Below are 19,215 nucleotides of genomic sequence, written 5' to 3'. Positions count from 1 at the left end.
TCTTTCTCTCTGACAAATAAGTGAATAAAATCTTAAAAAAAAAAAAAAAAAAAAGAATAGGCCCAAGGAACTCAGCGACACTGTCAAGCATAACAGTTGCATGATAGGGATCCCAGAAGGAGAAGAGAGAAAACGGGGCAGATTTATCTGAAGAAATAATAGCTGAAAACTTCCTGAATCTGGGGAAGGAAAGAGAAATCCAGATCCAGGAGGCACAGATAGCCCCCAACAAAACCAATCCAAAGAGTTCTGCACAAGACACAAAGTAAATAAGATGGCCAAAAGTAGTGATAAAGAGGATTTTAAAAGCAGCAAGAGAAAGGAAAGCAGTTACATACAAGGGAAACCCCATAAAGCTATCAGTGGGTTTTTCAGGAGAAACTTTTTCAGGCCAGAAGGGAGTGGCATGGTATATTCAAAGTGCTAAAAGGAAAAAATCTACAGCCAAGAATACTTTATTCAGCAAGGCTTTCATTCAGTATAGAAGGTGAGATAGAGTTTCCCAGACAAAAGTCAAAGGAATTCATGACCAGGAGCAAAGCCAGCCATGTCCCCATCACACATGATGTCATCGGCCTGTGGGTCCCAAATTCACAGTGCAGCCACCCTCCTGCCCGAGTCAGTATGCATGGCCTGCCACCTGCTCAATGCCAAGTAAACACACCTTCACCTGAGATTGACAAGGACTCAAACTGACACTCTTTCCTTCAAATTCCAGCCCCTGTGCTCATGTTTATGCCCCAAAGTGGACATAATTATAATAGCAGGGGCGCCTGGGTGGCTCAGCCATTAAGTGTCTGCCTTCGGCTCAGGTCATGATCCCAGGGTCCTGGGATCGAGTCCCGCATCGGGCTCTCTGCTCAGTGGGAAGCCTGCTTCTCCCTCTCCTACTCGCCCTGCTTGTGTTCCCTCTCTTGCTGTCTCTCTCTCTGTCAAATAAATAAATAAAATCTTAAAAAAAATAATTATAACAGCAGAATGAAGCAACCCAAATAGTGACACTAATTTTGTGGAATATATAATGGATAAAAGGAGTGTGCTAGGCTGAGAACATCTCCAACAAACACATCAAAGAACAATACATACAGCATGATTCTGGCTGGTAAAAGAAACAAACCTGAGAAAAATAAAACAAGACAAAATCAGAGAGGGAGACAAACCATAAGAGACTTTAATCATAGGAAACAAACTGAGGGTTTGCTGGATGGGAAGGGGTGAGGGGATGGGGTAACTGGGTTATGGGCATTAAGGAGGGCACTGGATGGAATGAGCACTGGGTATTTTTTTTAAGATTTTATTTATTTGACAGATAGCGAGAGAGAGAGCACAAGCATGGGGGAGCGGCAGGCAGAGGGAGAGGGAGAAGCAGGCTCCCCATTGAGCAGGGAGCCCAATGCGGGGCTTGATCTCAGGACCCTGGGGTCATGACCTGAGCCGAAGGCAGCTGTTTAACCAACTGAGCCACCCAGGTGCCCCTGAGCACTGGGTATTATATAAGATTGATGAGTCACTGAACTCTACCTCTGAAACTAATAATACACTATATGTTAATTAATTGAATTTAACTTAAAAAAAAAGAACCCTCCCAAAAAAACAACAACCAAAAAAACCCCCCAAAACCCAAAAGGTTCAAATGGGTATTAATGAAATATAGAAAAAGTCTGTGTTTTCACCCCATCCTCCATATACCTAGTTCCTTTCTAGTAGCCGTAATTATCAGCTGTTTCTCTTGTATCTTTTTAGAGATACTTGTATGCATATTATATTAGAATTTGTGAGGTCTTTGTGACTTGTAAAAGGCAGGCTAGAACAAGGATAAGGACTTGATACACCTGATGTATTACTGGCTGGTTGCATATATACATTTTATTTTGATCTGGAAATAGAGTAGGCACATGTACCTTTCATATCATTGGGTTAGGCCAGTTCCTTCAGGTGTGTAGTATTGCCAGTATTTATTGTTTGGTGAATCAAAAGTATTTCTATAATGAAAAAAAAATTCTATAATGACCAGAGGAGCAGAATCTTTTCATGACTTTGAGTCTTAATAAGACCAGATCCCCAATCTGCCAATCTGGGTATTCTTTGAACAGGTAGTGTGAGGGTGGAAAAGAGGAGTGCTGGTGTTTCCTAACTTCCTGTGGGTTTATGATCTATTTTTGGCTAAAATGAAATTGTGTCAAATGATGAAAATATGGTAAATGATGAGGTAGGGTAAAACAGACTATAGGCAGGCGTTCTCTTTTCCTATCTTTTCTCTATCTGAAAGAGCTGTATTGTGGAAGAGGCAGATACACTTCTCTTTTTGAGCCATGGAGCTCTAATGATGCTGCTATTCTTGTTCACTTTACAGTTCCTTCCCAGGCCATATATTCTCCTGGACACAGATGATCCACCAGCCAAGCTGAATAGTGGAGTCGTTTGGTAATGCAGAATAACACTCAGTGGGGGCTCAGTTGTGTTCCACACCTATTCTTCCCAAGCAGTTGGCTGTCACGTTCTGACTTCAGCTGCTTAACCCTTGGAGATTCTTCTGTTGTCCTGAGAAGTTATTAGACTCTCTGCTGTACGTTTCCTGGTACATACGAGGTATTACCACACTGACATGTACCCACAAACTGGTGACATGGTTGGTTATTACTTGGGTTGCAGACATGGGCTGTGCTCCCTAAAACCACTGTGTCCAAAAGGGCTCTGCCCACCATAGAATTGCCCATATACTTCAGTGAAGGGCTCTTGCTGTAGTTGGTTTCTGTAAGCACCAGTCTATATAAGAGATTTCCTTTAGCGTATTTGAGTCATAGTTCAAATACCTGTGTTCCTTAAATGTTCTACCCTCACTAGACATTACCTATTGCCTGGGAACTTAGAACTCTTCTCTTTCCAGAAGGGAGAAAAACAAAGGATATAGGGTCATGTAAAAGGCTGCTTTATGTGTTTACTCAGCTGTTTGCCCTGGTTTGGGTACTTTCAGTATTTGGGTTTTCTGTACCTTGGTTCTGCTTCACAAAAAGCAAAGTGATATAACAGAGGGAACGCTGAAATAATACTGGGCCTCAGTTTCTAAGTTTCAAAAGAGAATAACATATTCCCTGTTCCGACCTCACAGAGTTGTCAAGAAGATCAAGTGAAATCATAAATGTGAAAGGATTTAAGACACTGTTAAAGTTTAGACAAATCGACAGAGAACAGAATTCTGTGTTAAATTGTGCCTTGAGGATTTTTGCACAGTGAGAAGGTTTTTTATTCAGTTTTGAAGAAAGCAGAGTTTCTCAAGAGCTTCTGACATAAATCTTCCACCCGAGTCTTCAAGGTAAAATGGTTGGTTCATCATTCAGGGTCCCAAAAGGAAACAGATGGCATATCCAAATTGAGTAATTTGAGAAAGATTTAATAAAGAGACTATTTACAGAGGGGTTTAAGAAAACCAGTGAAAGAGAGCAGAGTACCCTATGGCCATCAATTACAGAGCCTACATTACCTCATTACCTCTAGATCTAATAAAGCAAAGTAGTGAGAGAGATTACCTCAGAATCTGAGAGTAGCTGTATGGAAAGAACTGTGGGCTTCAGTAGTATGCAGCCAAATCATGGTGCTTTGGCAAGAGCTAGGGAAATGAATACTCTGATCTCATTCTCCTCCTACCCTTTGATCTCCTACTGGTGTACATCTGGTTAGCAAATCCAGCTGGAAGCCAGAGGGCAAGGGAGCCTGCGCATGCGCTCTATATGGTCAGCTGCCAGGTACACAAAGCAAGTGGGCAAGAGTGGTGAGTGGATCTGGAAGGGCAAATGGATTCCGGGGCAGTATGCTGTGGCTATATGCTTAACTGAGGATTCTGTAGTTATTGTGGCTGAGGGTTTTTAAATATCAGTCGTGTACTTGAGACCCAGTCTGAACACCACTTGGTATAAACATAAATAACTCCCTGGTGGCCGTATGGTTGGTGCACCTTACTGTTACCATCTTGGTAGTCAAGGGATTCGGGAAACAGATTGCTATTATAGTGGTAAGAGCCATGAAAGAGGAGGAGGAGGAGATGAGCTGGAGGTGATGTCAAGTTTACTTGAGTTAAAAGGAAAGAGTAGAAAGTGCTGACTCAGCTTTTAAAACCAGGTATGGTGGACACATGGTATGTGTTCTCTGGTTCAGGCTCTGCATTTTCCAGAGATGCCTTTTTGTTTTGTTTTGCTGTTAATATTGTTAATGTTTGTTTTTTTAAGGAGAGGAGGAATGTAGGAAATATCCATTTCTTTTTTTTTTAAGCTTATTTATTTTTTTTTAGTATTCTCTACACCCAACATGGGGTTCGAACTCACAACCCTGAAATCAAAAGTCACATGGTCTTCTGACTGAGCCAGCCAGGCGCCCTGGAAATATCCCTTTCTTGCTCTGATATGATTTAATGGTTGATCTATATTTCCACTTGAATTTTAAGAAAATATATTAATCTTGGGACTTTTCTATCTGGAAATGAAGTAGGCTGATGCCAACTTAAGCTGAATTCTGTGCTAGTTCATGCTAGCCTGTGGCTGTCTAGTATCTTAAGATGTTTTTAGTGGTTGAAATGCCCTCTTCTCTGCACCCATCCCCATCACATTTTTTTTTAAAAGATTATTTATTTATTTATTAGAGAGAGAGAGCAGAGCCAGTGAGAACATGAGTGGGGGGGAAGGACAGAGGGAGAGGGAGAAGCAGACTCCTGCTGAGCAGGGAGCCTAATTCGGGGCTCGATCCCAGGACCCTGGGATCATGACCTGAGCCGAAGGCAGATGCTTAACCAACTGAGCCACCCAGGTGCCCACACTAATCTAATTTCTGTCTCTATAGACTTGCCTGTTCTAGATATTTCATGTGAATAGAATCATATAATATGTGCTCCTTTGTGGCTGACTTCTTTCACTTTGCATGTTTTGAAGGTTCATTGATGTTATAGCATGTATCTGTACTTCATTCCTTCTTATAGCTGAATAGTAGTTTCCTGTATGGATATACTACACTTTATCCATTCATCAGTTGATAGACATTTGTGTTGTTTCCACTTTTGGCTATTATAAATAATGCTGCTGTGAAATTTGTGTACAGGTTTTGTGTGGGCATATGTTTTCAGTTCTCCTGGGTACATACTTAGGAGTGGAATTGCTGGGTCATGTGATAACTCTATGTCTAACCATTTTAGGAACTGTCAAACTGTTTTTCAAAGCAGCTGTGTCATTTTACGTGCCCACCAGCAGTGTAGAAGAGTTCCAGATTCTTCATATTCTCACCAACACTTGTTGATTATAGCATCAAAGTTATTTTCTATTAAAACCGTAATCTTTGGGCGCCTGGGTGGCTCAGTTGGTTAAGCGACTGCCTCCGGCTCAGGTCATGATCCTGGAGTCCCTGGATCGAGTCCCGCATCGGGCTCCCTGCTCAGCGAGGAGCCTGCTTCTCCCTCTGACCCTCCCCCTCTCATGTGCTCTCTCTCTCTCATTCTCTCTGTCTCAAATAAATAAATAAAATCTTTAAAAAAAAAAAAAAACGTTATCTTTTTATTATAGCCATTCTAGTGGATATGAAGTGGTATCTCATTATTACTGTGATTTGCATTTCCTATGGCTCCCCATGAAAAGTTTAATATCCTACACATCCTTCAAGATACCACCGTCTTTTTTGAGAAACTTTTCCCTCAGGAATTAACTGTCTTTTCTTTCATACTCATACAGCTTTGCTTGGATCCCCATTAGCACACATATTTCATTCTGCTAGTTATCTAGATTGTAAGCTCTGGTTTGTGAATTCCTTAATGGCCCCTTGTGGGGGTGTGTTTAAATTTATTATGAAATATTTCACTCATACTCTTACGCATTTGTGAGGCTTGCACATAGTTGGTATTCAGATATTTATTGAATGACTCAAATAGTGCAAAGGGTCTCTTTCTCAGGGAAAGTGGACTTTCTCTTATTAAGAGATATTATGATGAAACCAGGGGAATAATGTATTTTAGACAAAAATGTTCAGATATTGGGACACCTGGCTGGCTCAGTCGGGAGAGCATAGGAGACCATGCGGCTCTCGATCTTGGAGTCATGAGTCCGAGCCCCATGTGTGGAGTAGAGTTTACTTAAAAAATAATTTTTTTTAAAAAAGTTCAGGTATGTTGTGTGTCCTAGAGACCACCAGCTCCAGGAACATGTCTTATAGATCATCCATATCCAAGTTGCAATAGGAATTTTGATGTCAGGCCACTGGATTGAATATCTGTGAGATTTTTTTAGGGGTTTATTAAAATGATACATGATAGCAAATCCCCTGAGTTTGTTTTACTCCTTTTAGCAAATATCCATGCCTACATACTATGTGCCAGGAACTTAGCTAGCTCGGCACTAGACATGGGATGGGGTTTTCTCCTGCTCTGATGGTAATAAAGTTAAGGACCCAAGATGGGGATGACTTTGATGGCAAATGAATGGATACAGGATTTTTGAATTTTATTAAACCATGCAAAATGAACACTTGATCAGAACCTAATTTTCAGAATAAAGACAATGTTTTATTACATTATAGTTTGATTAACAAATAGCTTATCTGACTGGACCATTCTTTTAAAGATCTGATGAAAACTTAGTGATTGGAAAGTCGGCATTATATCATCTCTACCATTATGATCTCTTGAAAGAGAACAAAAGGAAGAACGCTGTCGTCTCTCCCAGTTTCTTATAACTCAGCAAGACAGGAAACATAAAATTCCTGCTACAGCAAGAAGGGAGTTTGATTTTTTTTTCTGGATGAAGATGAAGGAGTTATACATTTCTGTACCCCCATCCTACCAGCCCTTCCCCTGGTATTTATCCCCAGATATTCTCATGGGATATATCAAAGTGTATTCTCTGCACATCCTTTAAACACTGCCCCACCAATCTTTAGGCTTTTTCCTTACCTCCCTACATGTCTAATACCTCCTAACTAGTCTCACCACCTCTGGTCTCCCACCTCTCTGAACCAGCTTTGATAATGCGGCTGAGATATGTGATACCGTTTCTCTGTTTATAAACCCATTAATGTTTCCCATTCACTTCCAGAATTAAATCTCCTTCATAAGAACACCGATACCAGTACTCTTCTACTGGATAACTTTACATATTCCTTTGATACATAACATACTACCATCCTTTATTTCTGAAGGCAAATTTAATAATCCCAGGCATCTAAGATTCTAGGCCGAATGTGAGGGCCCTTGTTTAAAGAGTTCACATCTTGGAATTATAGGGCATAGTACAGTTCCAAGTCCTGTTCTTCTTTTTTTTTTTTTAAGATTTTATTTATTTGAGAAGGAGAGAGAGCAATGTGTGCGCACATGAGCAAGGGAAGGGGCAAAGAGAGAGGGAGAAGATGACTCCACACTGAGCAGGGGGCCCAACACGGGCCTAGATCCCAGGACCCAGAGATCATGACCCGAGCTGAAGGCAGATGCTTAACCGACTGAGCCACCCAGGCGCCCCTCCAAGTCCTGTTCTCAATGGCCACTGATTCAGCTGACTTGAGGAGTTCTACCTACATGAATATGAACCAAGGTTATAAGTAAAAACCTGCCAGTTTTTCTTTTTCTTCTAGGAGCAAAACAAAACTACATGTCATTCAAAGGGATGTAGGTAGCTGATAGATGCTATAATAGATTTCTTTTTTCTTTTAAACCGATTTTTTGTTTTTTTAAAAGATTTTATTTATTTGTTTGTTTGTTGAGAGAGAGCACAAGCAGGGGGAGCGGCAGGCAGAGGGAGAAGCAGCCCCCACGCTGAGCAGGGAGCCCGATGTAGGACTCGATCCCAGGACCCTGAGATCGTGACCTGAGCTGAAGGCAGAGGCTTAACCGACAGAGCCACCCAGGCGTTCTGCTGTAATAGATTTCTATCCCTTCCTAAAAAGAACCTCGTATTTCAACTTCTAATAACCCTGGATTTGATGCTCACACGAAAATGACATTTTTTAGGACAAAGTGATAAGAAGCAAATTAGCTTTAAGATTTAGAGTCTGCTTTGGTTTATGAAATCTACCATAGTACAGGAGGATTAAGGAAATATCTTGCTTTTCAGTTTCTAGCCTAGGCCCTGACAGAGGACCAGTGACCTCAGAGAACCATTTCAGTAGGAGTCAAGAGAGACAATCCTGCCATATCCTTCTCTCCTCCCATAAGAATATCTCAGTTCTCTGTACCGTTGTACATATTCTCCTTTTCTCTCTTATATAATATAATAGGTAAACATAAATTTTTTTTAAAGACTATTTATTTATTTGACAGAGAGAGACACAGTGAGAGAGGGAACACAAGCAGGGGGAGTGGGAGAGGGAGAAGCAGGCTCCCCGCTGAGCAGGGAGCCGGATGCGGGGCTCAATCCCAGGACCCCGGGATCATGACCTGAGCCAAAGGCAGACGCTTAACGACTGAGCCACCCAGGGGCCCCTAAACATAGATTTTTAGTTTACATTAGTTATTATGTCTGTCCAAATAGTTTCTTTTGTGAAGCCAGATAGGCTTTACTTAGGGGCTTTCTCAAGTTTTATTTATTTATTTATTTATTTATTTATTTATTTATTTTTACCATTTCTCTTTGGAGGCAAACCTATGTGGCAATTTCAGAAGCTGCGTAGGAATATCAAGAGATAAAAGTTTGTGGGGTTTTTTTCAACCATATCTTTTTTTTTCCTAGGAATTTTTCTGGCCTTGCAGCCAGTTTATTATCAACTAAGTCATATTTTTAAGTTAAGAGCTAAGACCTTAGTATTAAAACCAAGGTTATAGCTATGTAGCAAACCAGTAACGTCTTTTCAGTTTATCTCTTTCTTCAGTAATAACCCTTGTGTTCTTGTTTGGACAGTCCTGGCATCTTTGATACTTTCTCTTAGAGATGTTCTCTCACGTTGGGAAAGGGGATAGATAAACTCAGGCAAATGGTCTCATGCTACTGGAGATGCTTTTTCTGTCCTTGTTGACGTTGTCATTATCATCATCATCACCCCAGGCCTAGAATCTCCTACTAAGGAGAAAAAGTTTGGCTTTCTCAGCCAGAGGGTAAATAGTAGTAATTCCTTGGAGACAAGGAAAGACATATATTACCGAATGATCTTTAGCAGTAATCTTATTCTGACCTTGGGAGCAATCATGATTAGAATATAGGTCACAGTCTTGAATGTACTTTAAATCAGGTGGTGCAATTATGATAGTAATGATAATGGAGGGGGTAGTATTTGACCCACTAGTATTTGATTATTACTATTACTATTATTAAAGATTTTATTTATTTATTTGACAGAGCGAGAGAGCACAAGCAGGGGGAGCAGTAGAAGGAGAGGGAGAAGCAGGCTTGCCGCTGAGCAGGGAGCCCGATGCGGGGCTCGATCCCAGGACTCTGGGATCATGACCTGAGCCAAAGGCAGATGTTTAACAAACTGAGCCACCCAGGTGCCCCAGTATTTGATTATTATTGCAAATCTAGTAATCCAATGGAGATTTCAATGTCATTTTTTTTTTTTTAAGATTATTTATTTATTTATAGGGGCGCCTGGGTGGCTCAGTCGTTAAGCGTCTGCCTTCGGCTGGGGTCATGTTCCCAGGGTCCTGGGATCAAGCCCCGCATTGGACTCCATGCTCCATGGGAAGCCTGCTTCTCCCTCTCCCACTCCCCCTGCTTGTGTTCCCTCTCTGGCTATGTCTCTCTGTCAAAAAAATAAGTAAAATATTAAAAAAAAGAAAAGAAAGATTATTTGAGACAGAGAGAGAAAGAGAGAGCGAGCATGAGTGGTGGGGAGGAGCAGAGGCTGAGGGAGAAGCAGACTCCCGCTGAGCCTGGGGTGGCTGGGGGTTGCTCCATCCTAGGACCCTGAGATCATGACCCGAGCCAAAGGCAGACGCTTAACAGACTGAGCCACCCAGGCGCCCCTTCAATGTCATTCTTAAAATGAGTACTGCCATTTCTAGAGCTGAATGTATGACTTTTCGGCTTATTTGCCTTATTTTTGTCTTGTCTGAAAGTTGCTTAAAAATACACACATGCCCCCCGCACCATCCTGCCCTTATTGACTATATCACGTGACTGTCACCATCATCACATGGCTGATTGTTATCACTACCATCACATGGATTGTTCTATATGGGAAATCCTAGTATAAGTGCTGGCAAAGAGAATGGGGACAGGGTTGAGAACTATAATGGGTGTGCGAGAGCTGTAGTAGGTCATGAGTCTTTGGGCCCTCTCAGAATGTGATCTTGGGTCTCTTCTTTGCTGCAGTATAGAGCCAAGGGATAAACTGTGTTTGTGCATGTGGGTGCACATTTTTATTGTGTGTAGTGATAAAGTTAGGAAAAGTCCTGCTTCAACATATTTTAGCCCAAGCACAGATTTTATTTTAAAGTTTGCTCAAGGTCAGGGCCTTAAAATAGAAGAAGCACATTTCACATTAATTAAGATTCTTTGTGGGGGAAAGATTTCCTCTCTTTGATATTTATGTTTCTCTTTTTCTTCTGTTAGTACTGCTTGCCCTCCACACCACCACCAAAAAGCATTTGAGAGGGAAGCAATTCCAAATAGATTAATATTATAAAGTGCTTTGAGCCTAGGGAGAACTGGAATATGACTATGGTATATTATAGGTAACTATGCAAATTTAGGGTATTATGAACCCGATATAAATGTAAACACTAAAAGCCTGATTAGAACATAAGGATTTAGGGGCCCCTGGGTGGCTCAGTCGGTTAAACGTCTGCCTTTGGCTCAGGTCATGATCTCAGGGTCCTGGGATCGAGCCCCACATCAGGGTCCCTGCTCAGTGGGAAGCCTGCTTCTCCCTCTCCCACTCCGCCTGCTTGTGTTCCCTCTCTCGCTGTCAAATAAATAGGTAAAATCTTTAAAAAAAAAAAAAAAAAAAGAACATAAGGATTTAAAATATCCATGAGGAATGGATCCATGTTCCAGCCAACTTGGTATTTGCCTCTAACAGAAGTACCTTAAAAATGTAGCAGAGTCTGCTTGCCTGTCCTGCTATCAGTAGTAAAAGATAAGGGATACTTGTTCCAAATCTTGGGTTTCCTTGACCATAATGTATCTATTGCTCATTCACTTAAACTTTTTAAAAATTTGTAAGCAACTTAGGACTAAATCCCTATTAGTATGGTAACAAATTTCAGTTTTTACTGGTAATTAGTATTTTTACATGGTCATTAGTATTTCATTTTATTTGTCTAAGTTTACAGTAATGTTCAAGCTCCTACAGGGATTTTGCAGTTCTCATATTCTACAGTGTTTTGAATCATCTATGTTAAACTTATTTATACTTTCATGATTTGATAAAGTTTTATTATTTCGTCTTCATCATTTTTAAATAGAACTTAGATTTTATTAGCCCTGTCTCATTACATAGGTTATTTAAGAGGCATTACACTCTATTCTCCAGTAGCAGTATGATAAAAACATTCTACTATAACAAAGTACCTTTTTTAAAAACCTTTAACAAGCTCATTTTGGCCTCTCATTATTCATGAAAGATAGGTAAAAACAGTTATATATGTTCTTATTCTATGGCAGAGAGGAATTCCTTTAGTTAGTTTTGTTTTTACTCTCTATTGAGTTAATTGTTAAAGTTTGGACTCACTCTTTCCAAGGAGCTAGAATCTTCCTCACTCTCCAGCATCTAAATGTATAATCTTCTGACCTTCTATTCCTCCTGTCTCTCTGCAGCCCTATGTGTCATTGTCTCAGCAGATGGCACCACCTAGTCCGAGCAACAGTACCCCGAACAGCAGCAGTGGGAGCAATGGAAATGACCAGTTGAGCAAAACCAACCTCTACATCCGGGGATTGCAACCAGGCACTACTGACCAGGACCTTGTCAAATTGTGCCAGTCGTAAGTTGGGGAACATGTGGGTAGGCTTTGAGGGCCAGTACGGATTTAGTGATACTGGCTTCTTGCCAGATACTCGTGTCCTGAAATGCAGTCCTGTTTGTCACAAGATTTCTTAGCAGCCCCTCTTAAAGAAATTCTACCTGCTACTAATATATAAAACCTTTATATGTTTCTCTGAGGAAAGTCAGGATGGGGCTGGTCTTTGAAGCCTAATATGTGACTGTTTCCAGTGTGCTCCCAGAACTTATGGTCTTTGTGGAAAGATTCCTGTCCTTACACCTCAAACAGCAGTGCTCAATGCCCTGGGACGCTTGAGTGGCTTAGTCACTTGAGCGTCTGCCTTCAGCTCAGGTCATGACCCCAGGGTCCTGGGATCGAGCCCCGCATCGGGCTCCCTGCTCAGTGGGGAGCCTGCTCCTCCCTCTGCCTGCCGTTCTCCTTGCTTGTGCTCTCTCTCTCTCTCTGACAAATAAATAAATAAAATCTAAAAAAAAAAGAAAGAAATGCTCAATGTCCCTAAGGATACTGATTAGAAGGCAGTGAGAGCCAGCAGTAGGGATAGAAGAAAGTGGAACTAGCTAATCGAATTGTACACTGAGGAGAGTTTTTGCTGATACAGATAATCCCAGTGACCCGGAGGAGCTCTCAAATTAGTGGATGAAGGCGAAGGTGGAGAAAGAGGCTGTCACTGTGCATCTACCCCCTACAGACCTTTCGGGGTTCTTCACAGTAGATTTGAGTCATGAGGTTGACATAACTACCATGGAATTAGCCCCTTTGGGAATGCTGGAAAAATTGCAAGAGTCCAAAGATGCCAGCTCAGTTCTGTTTGGCAGAAAAATATGGGCTTCAAATGATATATTTGGGGGAATGGTTAGAGGAAGAAGTCTGGGGGTGGGGAGGGGGAAAATTGTTTGGGTAAGTGAATGGTAGAAAGAAATAGAAATAGGAACCTTAGACTGTGTAATTACCGTCTTTTAAAACTTTTTATTGATATATAACAAACATATAGAAAAGCGCACAAATCGTAAGTATATACACAGCAGTGACTTCACAAAGTGAACATACCCGCGTAACAGTCCCATGTGACCAGGTCAAGAAATAGAACATTACCAGCTCTTCTGAAGCCCACCTCTCAGTTTCTATCCCTCCTGCCCCCAACCAATCTACCGTTTGGATTCTAAATAATTGGTTGGTGTGGTTTGTTTGAACTTCATGTAAAGACAATGCTAGAGCATACATGCCCTTCTATGTCTGGCTCTTTTTGTTTCTTTGTTTGTTATTTGTAAGATTCCTCTATATTGTTGCATGTAGCAAAACTTTGTTTATTCTTATTGCTTTATAGAATTCCTTCAAAAGAATATACCGTAGTTTATTTACCCATTCTACTGTTGCTGGACATTTGAATTGTTTCCAGTTTGTGACTGTTATGAATATGAATAGTGCTGGTGCATATGTGTACACATTTATGTTGGGTATATACCTAGGAGTAAAACTGCGGAGTCACGGGATGTACATATGTTCAGCTTTTGTAGATACTACTAAGTGATTTTCTGAAGTGGTTAAACTAATCCAAACTCCCACAACAGTATATGTAAATTCCAGCTGTTCCAAATCCTGGAAAGGCAGAACATTCTGCCCCCAAAATGTAGCTGTAGAAGTCATCAGAGATATTTTGTAAGTCCCTTACTCTTCTGAGGTTTGGTACATTTTTGCTAGCACTGGGCTGCATAAACTCAGTTTCTTTTTTTTTTTTTTAAGATTTTATTTATTTATTTGAGAGAGAGAGAGAGAGAGAGCACATGAGAGGGGGGAGGGTCGGGAGGGTCAGAGGGAGAAGCAGACTCCCTGCCGAGCAGGGAGCCCGATGCGGGACTCGATCCCGGGACTCCAGGATCATGACCTGAGCCGAAGGCAGTCGCTTAACCAACTGAGCCACCCAGGCGCCCTGCATAAACTCAGTTTCTAAAGGCTAGGCATACGTGTAAAACTCACCTTGCTAGAAAAGTATTTAAATGGAAGTGAGGGGACTTAGTCTAGGACTAGTAATTTTTGAGGGGAATGGGAATTGGCAGAAATGTTGATTTATGAGGGAAAAGACTATCATATCAGGCTAGTTCTTTGATTTCTGTACCCTGTGTTTCTTGTCCTAAATATAATGTGCTACAAAAATCCTCTCACTCCACAAGACAGACAGAAACTCAGTTCTACTTCACTATACTTTTATTTATTTTTTAAGATTTTATTTATTTATTTGACAGAGAGAGACACAGCGAGAGAAGGAACACAAGCAGGGGGAGTGGGAGAGGGAGAAGCAGGCTTCCCGCCGAGCAGGGAGCCCAATGTGGGGCTCGATCCCAGGACCCCGGGATCATGACCTGAGACGAAGGCAGACGCTTAACGACTGAGCCACCCAGGCGCCCCAACTTCACTATACTTTTAGACTTTCATTTTGCTCTTCCCAACAGTTGCCTCACCTTAGTGTCTGAAGGGATGAGAGTACTCAGGGTCATGATATGGGCTAGAACCAAGGAGCCCGATAGGGGACTATGGAGGAGTAGAAATGAGGCAGGGAAAGACTAGGTGCTAGATGAATTATGACAAAAAAGGAGGCTGAGAAGAGCAGATGGCTGGAACCCTTATGGATGCTGTGAGCTGGGAGTTAACTTTCTAGGAAGGGTGTTTACCATGCCTAGAGGGACTTCCTGTTTTTGTCCCAGTTGTGTCTCGGGTTGTAGGGGACGTGAATGTTGCTGGATGCTAACCCCTGCTGGGCAAGCAGTAGAGGCCTGGAGTCTGAGACTGGAACCCCTGACTGTCTGGAGGGGCTCCTTCCTCTGAGGAGGAAGCAGCAGCAGCCAGCTGTTGCCAGCTGCAGTGGAAGCTCTGGGCTCTAAGTCTCAGCCCACTCAGACCCTGGGCCCTTGCTAAAGATGGCAGCATTTATGTCCTCCCGCCGGTCTCATGTATCCCTTCCCTTGCCTACATCTGGGAAAGAATCCAAATAGGTGGCCCTGAAGGGCTAGGAGCACCACATTCATCCCCACCACCATTTTAATGTGTTCTTTTCCCAACCTCCAGACCACTGCTTGGCTTATTCTGTCTAATCCATTGGGTGACAGAAGCCCCACCAAAAAACGTCAGTGGGAGGCTGCCAAGGAGCAAAACAAATATATCAATCATCATAATGTTCTTTAGGGATGGGGGGAACCCCCACAATACTTGTTTGGGGTATTGGCCTCGTATTCAGTCCCTGCCAACTGTTTTCAGTTAAATCCTGTACTTCTGATTCTGTTAGTGATTTCTGTCCTCCTGTATCTTTAATATTTTCACCTTCCTAGAGTGGAATGTAGAGACTTCTTTCTGGTGGAACACTTCTAGTATAGTCCTGCCCTGTGGTACTGCACTGCTCAAGTTCGGGGACCTCCACATGCCTCTGCTGCCAAAGTATAATTTTCAAAAAGTTGAAAAACATGACTCCTACAAAGATAGGTAAACACATACTCAAGGTTTATTTCATTCATGAATAAGGGAACCAACAGGATGCTAAAATGGGTTCAAAGAGCGTTTGAGGGACTGAGTGTAGGTACTGATGAAAGAGTGTTGGAATAAGATTGCTAGGTTATCAACAAAACTGGTTCATATCCTATGGGACATTATAAAACAGTAACCTTTGGGATTCTCTTTTCTACTGGACAGAAATTATTGGCATTGGGGCACTGGGTGGCTCAGTCGGTTGATCATCTGACTCTTGATTTTGGCTCAGGTCACGGTCTCGGGGTCATGGGATCAAGCCCCACATTGGGCTCTGTGCTCACCACGGAGTCTGCTTGTTCCCTCTCCCTCTGCCCCCCCAAATAAATAAATAAATCTTTTTTAAAAACTAAAAAAAAAAAAGAAATTTGCATTTCTACTGGACAAAATCTACAAGCTAATACGTATCTTTGCAAGGTCTGGACTCTAATCAGTAGTAAATAGTAAGTCAAACAAAGAAACATCCCCCTAGATAATGAAATATATTTCAAATGGGCCTTTTAGACAGTGTTCCAGAATGAAAGGATATGCAGTCTTCATTTTGTCTTATTGTCATGTTTTGGGTAATTTTACTAACACTGTTGTTGCACCTGGTCTTACACCCATTGATCTCCCTAACATGCTCGGGTCTTGACAGTGAGAAATAGAAATCTTAGAATAAAGCAAAGCAGGAGAGATAACGGCTTGCATTAAGGTTGAGGTTCCTTGAATATAATAACAATAATAATAGCAGTTAAGAACTTCCAAGTGTTTACCATGTGGTAGACATTAGTGCTTTATATTCATGAATTCATTTCATATTCCCAACAATCCGGTCTCCATGGATGATGAGACTGAGGCCCCGGAAGGTTAAATGACTTGTCCAAGATGGCGGATAGCTACAAAGTGGCAGAACCAGGGTTTGAACAAACGCAGTTTGGCTCAGGTTAACCTTCACCCGGGGTGGGGAACAGGGTGTCAGAGAAGAGAAGTGTCTATAGGTTTTTCCTAGGAGGAATGGTGTTTCTCCAAAAGAAGGTAAGTAATTATTAAGGATTATAGTTAGCCTGCAAAGAATCTAGCCAGAGCTCTGCGCGTACACACTCTGCTATGTGGACATCACCAAGCTGCTTTCCCAGAAGACAATAGTCTCTTTCCAACTCATATCTGAGCCTTAGGTGGGGAAGAAGAGAGAAATGTCTTGATATTGTAAGGACTACAGTTACCTTATTTCTTGTAGGCACCTTTGGAGAATGGGTTTGTATGATAAGCGTGACATTTTAAATTCATTTCTTCTTGTTTTTATTAAGGTTTGAGTGGGAACAGTTGTGAAGAAAGGGCATGGATTCATCCAGATGTCTCAGTCTCTGTCCTGTTCCAAATTCCTGCCCCCACATTATCACTTTGCATTTTCTTTCTTTTTTTTAATGCTATTGTTTTTTTTTTTAAGATTTTATTTATTTATTTGACAGAGAGCGACAACGAGAGAGAGAACACAAGCAGGGGGAGTGGGAGAGGGAGAAGCAGGCTTCCCGCTGAGCAGGGAGCCAGACACGGGGCTCGATCCCAGGACCCTGGGATCATGACCTGAGCGGAAGGCAGACGCTTAACGACTGAGCGCCCCTCACTTTGCATTTTCTTTTCCCTCAGATATGGCAAGATTGTCTCCACTAAGGCCATCCTGGACAAGAGCACAAACAAATGCAAAGGTGAGAGAACAGCTGTCTTTGGTGATGGAGAGCGACTGCGAGTGAGGCCTCCCCTTGCCTCTGCACTTCACTGCGCTGCGCTCCTAGGACCCAGTGAGGGGAGGAGTCTCTAAGGCTTTCAGGCTTAAAAGACTAGTAGATATTTAGATTGTTTGGTGACCAGACAGCTAGAGCTGAAAATGCTATTTTGGGGACCCAAGGCTAGAAGCCTGCAGAGTGCCTGTGAGTCTCTTGAGCTTACTTTGTACTTCATGTTTCCATGAAGATTCCCCGGATTGGAGGGTGGGTATGGGTAGGTAAGCTTATTTCTACTTAGTAAAGCCTTGTAAAAGCTTGTGGTGGTGACAGTGGTGGGGTGACCTGGTGGGTGTTCCTTTGTAAGGATGAATAGCTTTGTTGAGATTTCGAGCAGCTGTAGGTGGGGATGAAGAGTGGAAGGAGGGAAAGGACCGTCTGTTGGGGTGGGGTGGGGCTTCTCGCAGGCGGCTGGCTACCTGCAGTGGAGAGGCCCTGTTCCCTACATGCCTAGCGTTCCTGGGATGTGGCTAGAAAACAGAAAAGAGTTCTGTTAGGGGTGGGGGCTGCGGGTTGTTAAAAGAGCCTAGTTTCTGAAACCTCCGATTTCTTAGTGGGGACGGAAAAAGGCAAGAACACCACAAAGACTTCACTGCACTTGGCATTCTTAGCTGTAAAATAGACCAAATCTCATGGGGTTTGAAGAGCACACGGATAACCACCTGAAACCTCTTAATTTCTTTCTCTCCCTACCACTTCTGTTCTATGGATCATAACTCTTCCTCTGTCTCCTGAAAAGCCTGGCCTCCTACCTCCCTTACACCCCCACCTCCCAGTGATGCTGTTTCCCTGTTCCAGGCTATGGCTTTGTGGACTTCGACAGTCCTTCAGCCGCACAGAAAGCTGTCACGGCACTGAAAGCCAGTGGTGTGCAGGCACAGATGGCAAAGGTAAGTCTTCTGGCCCGTGTCTGCTCCCCAGAGGCTGGTGGTTAGCACCACAGGGCCAGGTCTAAGGCTTCCTTCCAGAGGGTTTAAGGCCATGAACCTGATGGGCAAGGGCTATCTGCAGCACTCTTTGACTATCTGGCCAAAGACAGGCTGGGTCCCATGGAGTACCCCTTGGCTGCTAGAGGAAGGTGGTCTTCAAAATCTGTGGCAGGTAGCTCTGGAGACTCTGTTCCTCTCATCAAGTATTATAATGTAATCAGGTGAGAGGGTCAAGACGCTTCCCTTTCTCTTTCTCTTTCCCCATTTCCACCCTGGCCCCACTTCCCTACCAAGCAGCTTGTGGTGGTTTTGCAACATTCTCCGAAGCAGCGAGTTGTGCAGCTCAGAAGTTCAGAGCCTTGCTCTCCACCTCCCCATGCTGTTCTCCCTTGGTGCGTGTTTGGGGGATAGGGGAGGTAGGGTAGGAGAGTTGCTAGGGGTGGGGGAGAGGGAAGCCACAGCAAGGAAGGAAACTGTCCCTCCTTGTCACATCTCCCTGGAGCTTTTATTTTAATCCAACTTACTAGAAAACTCGAGGCTTTTCTATCCCTTTTTTGTGGTGGGATTGCCCCCTTGCCTTCTTGAAGTCCTTGTAGAGCTGATGAGGCAGGCTGCCGGTCCCCCTGCGCTGTCTGGTGGAAGAGAGACAAAGCCCTAAGGGGTTGAAGTTGCTGGTGACCCAGTGTCTAGGGCAGTGACTGCTTCAGTTCTTAAAAATACAGATCTGGGAAGTTACTGCCATTTTGCACCTTCTGCCCCCTGGAGGGGCTCTTCCACCTCTTCTTGCCGGGGAAGAGCCCTCTGACAACGGAGTTTAGGAGCTTTCAGAGTTCCTATGAGACTAGAGCTCTCCGGGCCGCCTGGTGACCCAGTGACTCTCCATCAGGCCCCTAGCGCAGCCCCCAGCACATCGCCTTCCCTTTCCCCTTCTCCCCCTTCCTGCTCTCTCTCCACTGGGGAGTCAACAGGCATTCCTACTCCGAGGGTTCTGCTGTGGCCGGAAGAGGAGGGAGGGGGCTTACTTAAAACAGCCGGCAGGGAAGCTCGTCCTAGAGAATCCAGCCCGGCAATAGGCTGTTGGCCGCGAGGGAGGAGCGCTGCTCTGCCT

General features: G+C 43.0%; 1 protein-coding gene across 4 annotated transcripts in view; it reads left to right on the top strand.

Annotated features, from left to right (window-relative positions):
- Window positions 1–19,215, top strand: part of RBMS2 (RNA binding motif single stranded interacting protein 2) — a 69,752-nt gene that overhangs the window by 31,347 nt on the left and 19,190 nt on the right. For all 4 annotated transcript variants that reach the window (XM_032420721.1, XM_032420720.1, XM_032420718.1 and 1 more), the window contains 3 exons: window positions 11,715–11,881; window positions 17,045–17,103; window positions 17,977–18,068. In XM_032420721.1, coding sequence (XP_032276612.1) covers window positions 11,739–11,881; window positions 17,045–17,103; window positions 17,977–18,068 — 294 coding nt within the window. In that variant the 5' untranslated portion in view covers window positions 11,715–11,738. The remainder of the gene's footprint in view (window positions 1–11,714; window positions 11,882–17,044; window positions 17,104–17,976; window positions 18,069–19,215) is intronic.

Source organism: Phoca vitulina, unplaced genomic scaffold, assembly GCF_004348235.1.
Source record: "Phoca vitulina isolate PV1807 unplaced genomic scaffold, GSC_HSeal_1.0 scaffold23, whole genome shotgun sequence".
Classification (NCBI taxonomy): domain Eukaryota; kingdom Metazoa; phylum Chordata; class Mammalia; order Carnivora; family Phocidae; genus Phoca; species Phoca vitulina.
This window is presented reverse-complemented; position numbering and strand designations above follow the sequence as displayed.